General features: G+C 31.5%; 1 protein-coding gene across 1 annotated transcript; it reads right to left on the reverse strand.

Moving 5' to 3' along the window:
- Positions 1-1,919: 1,919 nt before the first annotated feature.
- On the reverse strand, positions 1,920-5,093 carry LOC130647466 (uncharacterized). Its single transcript, XM_057453331.1, has 2 exons — positions 4,934-5,093; positions 1,920-3,127 (listed from the first exon to the last, which is right to left on the reverse strand). Exon 2 carries the CDS (start codon positions 2,984-2,986, stop codon positions 2,336-2,338), a length of 651 nt encoding a protein of 216 aa, XP_057309314.1. The 5' UTR covers positions 2,987-3,127; positions 4,934-5,093; the 3' UTR covers positions 1,920-2,335.
- Between the last annotated feature and the right edge of the window lie 8,611 nt (positions 5,094-13,704).

Below are 13,704 nucleotides of genomic sequence, written 5' to 3' on the forward strand. Positions count from 1 at the left end.
TGCTATTTTAACACAAAGCACCCGTTTTGCAGCAGTCATTTTACAAAAAAATGCGCATAATAATAATATCGAGATGTAAAACCAGTCACGATGCTGTGATTGTGCCGAAAATAAATCATTTCATTCAAAGAGGTAAAAGTTAAGCAGCGGAAATAACACATTATTTTGTCTGTCCTTAGCATAATTAAACTGATGACATCATACAGAAAGGAAACAGTCAAAACATCACCGGAAATTGGAACTAATTATGCAATTATTTTGATAACGAGATAATGATCAGTTATGTATATCGAATTTATGATTGCTCTCGTTAACATTTTTTTGTCAAATATAATATTTCACTACAAAAATTTGATAAGCTATAGTATTACATTCAAAGGGTTAATATGGATTTGGTTTATTCTATGCTATGGCTTTCACCGTAGAGGTATTCACAGCCAATATTGCAAGAAAAAAGAAAGAAAATACTTACAAAAGTTGTAGCTACTTAGCCAATCGCGTTAGTTGTCCTTATGTTTTTGTTTGAGTTAATAAAATCGACTTTACAAGTCATTTATTTCTCTTCTACAATAACATGCAAATAAGATCCAATATAGAACACTGAAGTTGCTGTTCCTCAGGATAATCCTAATCACCTGTGGTTCTCCTAATCAGACCCTCCTTATCAACAATAGCTACACTAATTCCTTAGCAACAATTTAAATATACCTTTATATGACTGATAGTGATACGTTTATCTTTTCAATAACCTGAAGTATTTTATTAAAATACCTTATATAACATTGTAGATATTATCAACTCCAAACAAATTTTTTTTTTATCTCATCTTATTGTGTTGATATAGTAACGCTTCTTATCACAGTATCAGTCATTTCTACTCGGATTTCTTATAATGCAGGATATTGTAAATTCTATAATCCTACTTCTTATCACAGAACCAATCAGTTCTACTAGGATTTTTTATGACGCAGGATAAATACTGCATTCTTGTTCCTAGCTTGTTCAAACTACCATTATGCGGCCGCCGTCAGTTTATCATAACGGTAGTAGTGACTTAGAATTTATGTGGTTTGCCTCAGTAATTTCGAGGCACATACCTTATCAATCGTTTCCAGGAGGGACCACAATCGTTTCCAGGAGGGACCACAAAGGCGGTTCTAGACTTTTTAAAGCTCCCATTTGTGCCACTGGAAATCTATCTTAAAATTTTTGTCCAACTATCCACGCTTTACTGACTGAGCTACTGATCTTTTAATTTCGATAAAGGATCAATTATGAGGAAGTTCAATAATCACTAAGCCGAGAACCTGAGGAACACATTCTCAACAGATTGAAAATTGTTGTTAATAAAAATTTCAACTGTTTTCCAGCAATTTGTATAACAGATTTTATTTTATTTCAGGACCAACGAATTGGTTTTAAAACGGTCTAATATATTGACTTAGGAAGGCATGATTGCGGCTGTTTTAAAAACTTGAATTTAAGGACCTCTGCAGATAGGTCAAAAAGCTCTTTAAATTCTAAACTTTTACTGTTTTAGAATGCAAAAGATAATGTTTTCGACTCTAAAGCGCTATTGAATTTCAAAGGTTTTACTATTTTACTATGAAAAAGGGATTTTCGACATTTTCTCTGAAAAATAAGTGGGTCATAATAATTCGATATAATATCACCAACTAATAAAGGACACCCACTTAAAATAAAGTTCTTTTAAACTTCCTGAAAACGTGCAGGGTTCTGTCGCAAGCGAAGAAATGTTACCAGCTAACTGCTTCGTTTTAATTGTTGCTAATAGGGTTGTGCCCCCTCTCGCATTTATATTCAAATTGATCAGGGAATTAAACGTTTAAAGAAGCCACCGTTTACGTCATGTGGTAGAGTGTTGGCAACACGTTGGTCAAGATTAAAAATCGTTGAGATCATGCAAACAATATGTTTATTTATTTAACTTTGCAAATGCGATATATAATTTATATATAAATATACACTACACAATAACTTCAGCTATATAAGTTTTATAATACAGGAAAAATATCACAATGTGAAAATCAAAGAATGTCAACCGTACTTCTGTGTTTAAACTTAAGTTTTGACGCGAAAACATTGCTTTTATTTCTAAATTAAATTTTTGGCGCGAAGACCTTCTTTTTATGTTCATATATAAGTTTTGGCGCGAAAACCCTGTTTTATGTTTTTTAACTTTTTAAAATTAAGAATTAAAAGTTGATGAATTTATTGTTTATCTGGCTGAAGAAGTGTGCACTTTCTATTTTTACAGTCAAAAAGGTCAAGAAGGTAGCTATATCTTAAAGTTCGATCCAAAGCGAGCAAATGTCTACACCAACGCCACAAAACTTGATCTGTCATCGTAAACCCCTTCTTTATAACCACTTAAGTTAAACAGTGACTCAGCTTTCTGCAACACTAAGGTACCATTATTGTTTTTTCTGGAAAACTCGTGCACGCAAACGTCACTTTCTGTTAAACTTTTCGGTAAAAAGCTTGAATGACGCTGCGTAATTCTTCTCGACTCTTTGTGATTCAGTCTTATGCTTTTATAGGATCCTGCTTTAAAGTTTATAACATATTTCTCTGTTATCACAGTCAGTAAAGAAGCTAGCCATGTATTTCGATCATTTTCATCTGCTGAGCATAAAATATAGTTCTGTTTACCTTGTGCGATACGAATGAAAAACTTTTTACTTCCCTTGGTACTCTCTTCCGGGTAAATTCCTGTGTCAGCTTCAATTTCGATTTTGTCTGTTGATTCTTCAAAAATTAGATCTCCTTTTTGTTTGGTAAAGTACAAGACATCATTTCGTAACGTAAAATACCTTCGCTTCCATAAATGGTTCGGGAATCTCCATAAACTTCGACTTTGTATATACAGATACCCTTCACAATGTGCAAGAGACTTTCCTTCGAACTCGTTAAAACTTTCGCTAAAAGAGGTCAGAGAAAAATCTTTCTCTCTTAACCATTTCATTTTGATTTTACTTAGTCTACCAACTGGTTCGTTTACAGTGTACGTCGCCAACTTGAATGATGCCTGAACAGCAAGTGTTTTCACTTATTTAGTAATTGATATTTTAACCACAATAATTGTCTTCAAGTGTTATCTTTACAACTAAAAAACACACATGTAGATTAAAACCTGATACGTGATAAACTGGAGGAATTCATTAAACTCAGTTATCTACGTCAATAGCATATTAAAAATTTCAAAATGTGTTTTTCAAATATGTTTTGTCAAGAAAGAAAGTAAAACAAAAAGTAAACAAATCTACTTAATTAGTGTAAAAAAAACGTCAGCAGGGTAAACAAACAAACAAACAAACAAACAATAAACATAAAGGCAAACATTAATTTTTGTCCATAAAAGCAAATGAAACTAATAATTAATCTTCCTTCTTCACACTTATATTTATCTTCGTGATTTGAAAAATTGTAAACGAGAATTTAAAACGAGGTTATGTTCTTGCGTAACTTGAATAAAACGCTTAAGTTTTCACTTCCTTCATGAAGCCTCTTAAAATTTGTTCTACAAGAAATCTGGAAATCCGGTTAATAAAAACAATATTATCCGTGCTTATACTTCGAAAAACACATCTAAAAATAGGTTACAAATAAAAAAATAAATAAATACAGATTATATTATTTACTTTTATCAGGTAAATCATAAAAATTCTTCAAAAGTCAAAAAAGAACTTTCAGAGTACCACATCAACATACGCTAGCTATCACGTGCTTTGACTGTCACAAGAGGAAATATATCTCCATTTTCCAAACTCTTTTGTGACTTGTTTTAGTTACAGTCGTGTCTCTTCTGACAACCAAGTGGCTGATAAGATGTGAAAACTCATTATATAACCACAAAGATGGTTACCCACGTATACTCTCCTACGGAGATGTTTTATTGATAATCAATACACGCGGCGACAAAAATTATCGAAATATATTAGAAACCAAATAAGACGAATCACATTTTTGAGTCAAAAGAAAGATCAAAGATAAGAAACCTTCTTTTACGCTGTTTAAATATATTTTGATTATATATGGCAGTAATCAATTTATTAACATAGCCGAAAGTTCAATTCGTCAGAGGTATTGTGACGGAAATTTTAGTGAGTATCATTCAGTGCGCGTTTTATGGAATATAGAAACTTTATGATGAGTCAGCCATGATGGATAATCATATCGAATGGTAATTTCTCTTTAAAATATTTTTAATTAAAATTTCTCTTTGCTAAGAAATTTGCACACGTGTTGCGTGTTTCTAATTGATGTAGTCATTAGCAAAAATCAACATTGCCTTATAAGGATTACTGGATGTGTTTCCAGCATATATTCAGCAAAAATTTGAAATATTTTAAAAGTCTAATTTTGCTTTCAACATTTTGGTCTGTATTTTCTGCAACCATTATTCGTGTTTTCTACTTTTTTCATTTAAAATAAATGCATGACTTATTTCTTTGTTCGTATCTTTATACTTATTATCCGTTGCCAGATTTCGCGCGATATTTTGTGCTACGGAAACACGAAAAAAGATGTAGCTATCCACCGACTAGTATATCTTATAAGGTAAATATATTTTGAATACTGTAAAAACTCAAAAGGTGTTAAACTTTTTTACATGCAGGCAAGACGATACAGTATATATACACAAGTAAATTAAAAATGGATGCATGATAGAAAAATAAAGTAACAGACGAACATCCGATCTGTTTTGACAAAACGCCATCTTCTCTTTAAAATGTTTAATTTTTCATTTCATTATAATTTACAAGGACAATTTATGATTACAGATTGAAAATGGTTCCAAAAGGATGGAGATACATTCTCTTCACATTAATTTAACTTTCCCCCCCATTAAAACTTTAGTTTCGTTTTCTTCTCAAAAAGCAACAGCAACAAGAAGTCATCGCAGACTTACCTTTTTAGCATGTGGTACCATATCTTGCAATCGGACAAAGATGTTTGATCAATTTTAAATCTCTTTTTAATATACAATACTTCCAAAACACTTCAAAAACACTTGTGTTAAATTGAAAATGTCAACATCAAACACGTGAGAAACCTTTTCAAAAAACGCTTTTTCTCAAGAATATTGAGCAACACATATTTTTAAAATAATTAGCATAATTAGCATAAAATAACATTATGCGCGAAATTCAGTGGTTGATTATAGTTAATGCGGAATTTATTTCTCAATTTTAGTAGTTTATGCAGAATTTGACTTGCCTGATCACACAGCACTAAGATGGAGAGCCATGTTGTTGTTGTTGTTTAAAATTTCTCTCTACGTAGGAAAATGTATTTTAAAAGCAATATTTCAAAAACAAAATAAAAGTATCCGGTTCCACGCACTAAAAGCAATATTTTTGCAAATGTGGATTGTTTTCCTTTTTTGCCAAACAAAAATATGTCCATAATAAGGAATGTGGCTAAAAATAGAATATTTTTAATTTCTTACATTCTATTTTCTGTTCGTGGATGAGTACTCTCACAGAGCATTGCACGAAACATCCATTGATCACAGAAATTATAAAATGAGTAAAGATTGGAAGAGCTTGTCATATAAATATTCTAAAGTTGCAAAGTGACAGTCTGAGCAGAGGCCTAATAGTTATCGGTCACCATAGCAACGACACCAAAGCAACTACTGAGTTGCTATTCTAAGGAACAAGTTAACTTTTTGAACTAGATTAACAGTTGCTTTTTTCTCGATATTTTTAAACTTGCTTTCCTCTAAAACCCATATAATTAACAATAAATTAGAGATTCGTGCCCACATGCCCCCAGCTATATGCCCTGTGTTGTCGTTGTTCTTCAAACAAGTACGTAAGTTTCTTGTGACACTTCCCCTGGATTGGATAAGTTGCTTGCCAAATTCACCGTTTGTACAACAGCAGTGCGACTCTTAAATCATATTCAAAACAAAAACATAACGTTGCAAATATGAGTGAGATTCTTGTGAAATATCATCACTTTGCTAAAAATTATGCGTCAATACACACAATACAAACGTGTCACCCAGTGTCAAGTTGACTTACAAAAGTATCGCCATCCGGTTGTGGGTGGTTTTTCTTAATAACGGTGTCCTGTGACACCTTTATCTTCTGTTTCTTTTCGCAATCTTTACTCTACATTTTAATATTAATCTGCTGTACTTTTTTGTGACGCACAGACACTTTTATTAAAAAGTTTTTATTGCAAACACTTCATTACTTTTGTAAATCCTCTGTAAACCTATGATATCAGAGGGGTTATCCATTAAAGGAGTTGATAACCTGACAAAAATCTGTACGTAATTCAGCTAGCCTTTTGTAACTTTAGGAATAAATTTTATGTCATTTCTTTAAAATTCTGACTCAGTCGTTTTAAGACATGCAATACTTAAAGCTGTTTAATCCAATAGAAAAAGAAAAGAAATGACATAGCAGCAAGCTAAGAAAAATTATTAGAAATATTTTTTTTAAATTTCAGGCAAGTAATAATAAAAAGTAATCAGATGTATACGTAATTTTCGTGTATATAATACGTGTGACTGATGCTCAAACGAATTTAAGTTTTGTTGTTTTTTTAGGGTAGTAGAACAACCATATTTTTGGTAAATAGCAATTTTTTCCGAGAAAAAAAGGCATTCATAGTGCACGCTGAAAACAAGCACGAAAGCAACAGATAGGCGCAAGTTCACCAAACGGATGTTTAAATTAAATCCACGTAAGAAAATTTAGGTGAATGTTTTGTCCCCTCACCCCCCACCCGAAATATGATGACGTGACTAATTATGAGTGACATAATTATCATGGATATTAATTATGAATGCATGATTACGATGAATATTTTTTGTTTTCTTTATTATTGTAACTGTTATTTTTTTTAAAAAAAAAGTGTAAAGATATTTCACAATTTTTTAAAGTTACTTAGAATTAGAACAATGTTTTTTTTTATTAAAAGTTGCTTTATGTGTTGCTCAGTTACTCAAACATTTAAAAAATGCCCGCTGTTTAGTTTATATAGACTTTTAGGGGATTTGCAAGTATTTTTCCGCTTCAGATTTGAAAAAATAGTGGTTGAAAAAAAGAACTATAAATGGCTAAAAGTTTGATTAATTTTTCAACCCTAACTTTTGTCACACAAAAGTATTCAAATATTGTGCTATAAGAAATTGAAAGTAATTAGAAAAGAGAGAAAGGAATTACGGTTTGTGAATACAACTTTTTTTCTGTTTAAACAAAAATTTGCCACATTTTATTTATCACTTTCATTTTGTTTAGTTAGTTTAATTTTAATCCGGGGGGGGGATGGGGGGGCTCCCTCTCCAAATGTTTTTGTTATAACGTCTGAAGTATACCGTTTTGGGGATTGAAATTTGGTGACATCATTCTTACAGAAAAAAAAATAAATTTAGTATGGCGTCACTGTTGCTATGGTGATTGGTTAACAGGTGGTTACGAAAAAAATCAGACAAAATCTTTTTTTCTTTCTTTTAATGTCCTTATTACCAATAGAAGGTCATATTTTGGCCTTTTTATTCGTCTACTAGGCAAATGAAATCATTTGTCAGACGTTTTAAGTTTTTTTTCATTATTTTAGCCCATTTTTTTAAGGCTTGGAGATATACAATGACGTCAATTTTGATTTTATGACGTCATACCAAATTTTTTTTGCCTCTACTGTGCCAACAAGCATTTGTGCCAAGTTTTGTGGCAATACCATGTCTCTGTCGTCACTTTTTTAAGGGGAGAGGAAGGGCTTCTTTAGCCCCCTCTTCCTGCTTTTCAAAGTCCCAAAAAAGTCCGGTCTGATTAGGGTTAAAGACATTTAGGACTAAATTGTTGTCATCAAAAAACTAGCTTTTATGTTTGCGATGCCGCTTATCAATCAACTATAGCGATCAGCCCTTTGTTACTTTGTAAAATACTTTTTTAAATCTCCAATGCCGAATTATTCCACATACCTCTTTTAGCTATCAGATAGCTATAAAATTGATATACTCATACTAATTTTATGCTTTGATGTCTTCGTTACAAGTTTCCAAAGACATTTTTGCCAATATTTGTCTGTAACCCCTAGCTTGTATTAAAAAAATGGCAGAATTATTAAACTTTTTTTATCCTGTAAAGCGTCTTAATACATTGTTGATAAATTAAAATTTAATTCCTAATTTTTCCTGCACAAATATATTAATGTCCCATTATTTTGAAATTTCGGAAAAAAACATGGATAGGTCAAGAAACAAATATATAAAGAAATTGACAGCAAAAACAACAAACAAACAAACAAACAACAACACAAGATGATAAACAAACTTACCTACCAACTCTATCAAAGAAATTTGTAGCCTAAACTGAAGACTAACAATGTGTGGACAAGAAAAGCAACATAAAATCAATTTTAATCTTAATACCATCTCTGATGTAACCTAACCAACTTAATTATATCATTAAGTGTACACTAACGAGTTTGCAGTATAATATTGACGATTAACGGTTTGAATAAGAAAAGAAATACTTCAATATACGAACAATTGTCTCGGAGACTTTATTTTTAGATGGGTGTTTATTCCGTGCCTACGTTTTCTGTCCCTAGCACGTGTTTCTATTTTTTATTTTATCTATTATGGTAACAACGTGTTTCAGTTTAAGGCAACGCGAAGTTGGTGAATCAAGGCGAAAAAAAAGTACAGTCAAATTGTCCTAAAATATTTTCCTCTGAAAGGAACAGATCAAACATTGACTATTCTAATCTTTATACGCATACAAGTTATCAAAGAAATAGAGTGGTATTCTTGTAATTGGTCTAAAACTCTATGTGCCTTTGTTTTTTATTGATGTATATACAAACATCATGGAGCTTTATTGTCCACTGAATCAGTTATGTACCACTGATTGAACAATTGGTTAAGATTAACAATGCAGCAACGATATGCAACAATAAACATAAAAAAAATGACAACAAAGAACACATAAAATAAGACGTATATGTAAATAGATTCATAAAGTTGAGATAATATACCAGCAGAAGCTAGTTAAAAACCTCACTGTTGTTCTTCTATAGGAAGCAAAGCAAACTAATACTAAAGATTGAAAAGCAACTGTTACACTGAAATCTCAGTTGTTCATCATCGTACCACCATACAACACGTTTGACACGTAAGAAGAAATCACAATGTAATATTCGTAATAAATGAAATCGAAACGATATCCTGTCGCATTTGTCTTTAATGGCTTCCGAATAGATTAAAAGCGTGCGCTGTGAGGAGGAAACACTTTCTTTAACAAGTAAATTCAAAAGGAAACATCAACTCGGATGTTTAATTCTCATGTAACGTAACAGTTAGGTTAGTGAAGCGTTCCAAAGAAAGCAAGCTTATTAAATTTAAAGTGAATTTACAAAATATGGGGTATGTTCTGTAATGGACTCCCTTGATTGATTTCCGGTTAAATTATACTTCCCTTCCTGATTAAAAACTTGTATACGTACAGACCTAATTTGGTGGACTGTAAAACTATCAACTTAATAATATTTAAATAAGACGCTTTTAAAGTCTTATTGAAGTAAAGAAGCAGTCAATTAGCTATACCCTTTTATTACTTTTTATTGTACTTTGGGTTAAATATCCTTGATAGCCTGGAAAGCTGACAAATTTGAGCCCAAAAACTATAAAATAAAACCGGTCTGTCTACTGTTTGTCCAAATATCATGTTAATTAAAAACTTGAGCAAAAAAATTAAATCCAATATTCTGTCCGTGGATTAAAAAATGTGCTAAAACAGTTTCAGATAACTTGAAATTTAGCTATATACTATAATAAGTATTACAAAATTACAACTCCTATAAATATAAAAATGGTATAAAAGCCACCGCGAAATGAACAGCTATATTTTTTGATAGTTATGACAACTATCCGAGATCTTCAGTTTTGTGTATTTTTAAATAAAAATTCTTTATATGTCTTTTAGAACTTAATTTTTGTTAGACTTATATTTAATGTTTGTTCATTTCATTGTGGAAACCCTGAAGCATTTTTGAACTGTTCTCATGCTGATAGAAAACAAACAAGTTATTATATACTACCCTAAAATGATTCATAAACCAGAATGGATGGCTGCATACAGATCGAGGGGAAGTGAGACTGGAAGTCAACTGTTATTTTAAAAAATCATGCAATGCTAGCTTCTAAATGTGACCATAGAAAACCCTTAGAAAAAGAACCATTAAACCGATATTTATAAACATTTCCTTAAAAAACACTTAAATTAACGCCTCTTAAATAAGCGCCTATGGCGTTAATTATTGATATATATAAAATAAATTTTTGCATTTTTATTAGATAAAGAAATTATTAGTTCCGACTTCCAAGAAAGAATATACGCAGCAACATTGTGTGACCACAGATTGGATCTTAGAGCTTTTGTCTTCTTTGCAAAACACGATAAGATGATCATTTAGCTATTTTCAAATTTTAAGCTATTATTTCTGGGGTGTTAGAAACCATAAACTAGTAATCAAATGTTTTATTGAAACCATAAGGGAAACCGCAGCTGTATGCAACCAATAGATTTGTCACGATTGTAATAGGTTTAGTTTTTACCCCACTCTCACAACTTTTTACATTTCCACCTTTCTGCTCAGGCTCTTAGGTTTTACGGTAACATGTATTACTTGGAACTCGCCTGATTAAAAAATGGAAGTTACCCAAATAGGGAGAGAGAACTAAACTTTGGAAGTACTAGGGAGATCACAGAAAACACCAATATGCTTGTAATGATTGTGACAGGCTTTTCAGTTATTTATCACCAAACTATCAATTCAATATTTAAAGTCTAAAAATTTTTTAAACGACTTTAGTTATACATACTAAAGTTTCATAGTTTCATAGAAAGTTAGAATTTTAGAGTTTTACCGTTTTAGCTTGTGAAATCAATAAAGTTTTAAGCAACGTCAAGACTAGGCTTAAACAGCGCAATATATAAGAAGCGTCTCTTTTACCATAACAATAAGTACAGATAAAGCAGAATAAAATAATGAGGGCAAGAATTAGCAAGTTATTTACTAGGCAAGGACAGATACTGAATGTAACATATAATTTGGTGGTGCTTTACACTGAGATGGTTGTAAAAACCTTTACCTTTATTTGTTTATCGTGTATTTTATTACTTCCTTGTCTGTCGTATTTAAGATTTAGACGCTAAAAGGCTGACAAATTTTATATAACTTTCTATGATTAGCTTTTGACAAGATTTATTACTGACCTTGATGACCGTCTTAAAAGTTTGAAGCTTCAGAAAAAACACTAGGAAAATGAAAAGGAGAGAAGCATCAACCTTGTTTATTTTGCATTTAAGGTTACGTCAGAAAGATCCTTGGAAATTCCCAGAACCTTTGGGGAGGAGAACAAAATAACTTAATACTTTATCATGATAAAAAATGCAAAGTAAACAATAGCTTGAGAAGGGGAAAGTTGGCCCAAAATTATGTTGTTGTGTAAATAAATAAGCTTCTTTTATGATTTGTCTAACATAAATATATCAATGGAGAAATAAAAGCTGAAAAACTGTAGATAGCTCGAGATTGCAACAGATTGTTTTGTTCGTTAAATAAACATACTGTTAAGATTATCGTGTGCCGTTTTCTTGTTGATTATGGAAGGCTTATTTTAACGCTTATAAATTTATCAACAAAATTGGAGAAAATTACCAAAATAGCAAGATAGTGTTGTAGCATTGCATAGGTGTTTTATAGACATGATTAATAATCTATTAGATAAGATGCAAAACAAAAAAGAAATGAACAAAAAAACGAGAAGAAAACAATAAAGAATTTCCCACTGTGTTCAGGAAAACAAAACTTTCAAGTTATTTCGCGTGGATTGCAATTTGCGAATGTATAAAAATATCGTTTAATTTACTAAAACTGATATCTGAATATAGAATTAGGTCTTCAATTTAATATATGGGCATTTTCATTTAGAAAAAAACATATCTTAAAATATAGATATAACAGAGAGGTAAAGATATGTGAAGATAAAACTTATTAAACTTACAAGCAAAACACATGTATAGAGACATACCTTCACAGACAGTGTGTTATAAACTACATTAGCATCTATCAACGTTTGCTTGACAAATTGATCTCCATTACTCTTAATCAAAAAATTTGAAATATTTCCAACTAATTAGTGCAGAGTGATTTTAATGAACGGTTTGTGTTTAATGTGACAATGCTAACCACGCAAAATGATACAAATATTTCTGCTCAATATCGCTTGGGGATCCAGAAGATTGAAGACTCATTACGAAGCTATTTTCAATGATGGGATAATTGCTGATCTAAGCTTATTTGTCTGGGTCTTCTTAATATCTGTAATTTCTATGTAATTTTTTGACAGCTAGTCCTCTTGACAATCTGAAAGTGCAGGGCAGTAGGAAGAAAAATTACATCCTAGAACACGGATATAGTTTTTAGCTGAGCGGCTACCTTGGCTGGTCTCACTTTGGGGATCAATGTCATCCCTAGCGATATGGGCCTGAAGAATAGCTGTTAAGTGCTAGAAATTGAACGCACATAATACTAGCTTAGCATTGCATTTTGGAACAGACCTGTTTAGTGGATCACTGGCTTACATAAAATTTGTGGTTCTTATTTACGTGTTTATTCGAAGAAATGCGTATGTTTGAGAAGTGAAGCACATCAAGAAAATTTGTTGCGACATATAAACTCATTTTCAAATCTATTAACGTGGGATGTACATAAAAGTGTTGAGGTTTTTATCCGGAGCCGAATATTAGGTTTGATTGATGTGGTAAAAAGAGTTCTAATTTAAGTAATTCTTTTACTTCCGCAGTTGTTGGATCCTTATGTTTATATAAGACGAGTTAGGTTGACTTGGCTAGCTAAAAATCTGAGCAAAGCTAATAAATCTTTACTAAAAGTAAAACATGTTTCCTAAAATATCACAAAACATAAACAGGTTTAAAAAGGAGTTAGGAAAGGATGTCACGGAAAAAACTACTAGTTCAGAATAACTTGTTTGAATTTTCGTTCGAATTGAGTTCGAGCAACTCAATTCGAACTAAAATCATTGAATAGTTAATTTACCAATCTGCCAGCAATTAAAATTTTACGTGGTTTTTGTTTTTGAAATTTAGAAGTTAATATTTTTAATGCCATATTTGCGGTGAGAAATAATTAAAAAAAAATTGTTTAGCGCGTTTACTTTCTGTCCAGATAATACATAAGACATGTAAATACTAGAACAAGCTGTTATGATTTTGCGTGAATTAACTATATAATTTTTTGAAAAATCAAAATTCTTGAATTTCAAGCTACCCTTTTTTCGCTTTTAGTCGTTGTCAACAAACAATAATGGAAAATGTAAGATTTTGCTGAGCTGATTGTCTTGAAGGAAAACATAGAAACTGTATTTACAACGAATTTTTGGCACAGTGAAAGACAGAACCATGCAGAGAATATGAGTGACGTCAAATGACAATGTTTAGTTAAAGATATTTAAAATTCCATAGCTAATATGTACAAAAGACATACGATTTTCCCCTCGGGATCCACTTTATTCAACTGCAGGTAAATTATTAACGTACTAAAGTAAGTGAAATCACAAGAATTCATTGTTTTAAAATGTTTTTAGTTTGTGAAAAAAAAGCACGTGGCAAGTTCTATTCTTAACAACCACAATAC

This window comes from Hydractinia symbiolongicarpus, chromosome 6, assembly GCF_029227915.1.
Source record: "Hydractinia symbiolongicarpus strain clone_291-10 chromosome 6, HSymV2.1, whole genome shotgun sequence".
NCBI lineage: Eukaryota > Metazoa > Cnidaria > Hydrozoa > Anthoathecata > Hydractiniidae > Hydractinia > Hydractinia symbiolongicarpus.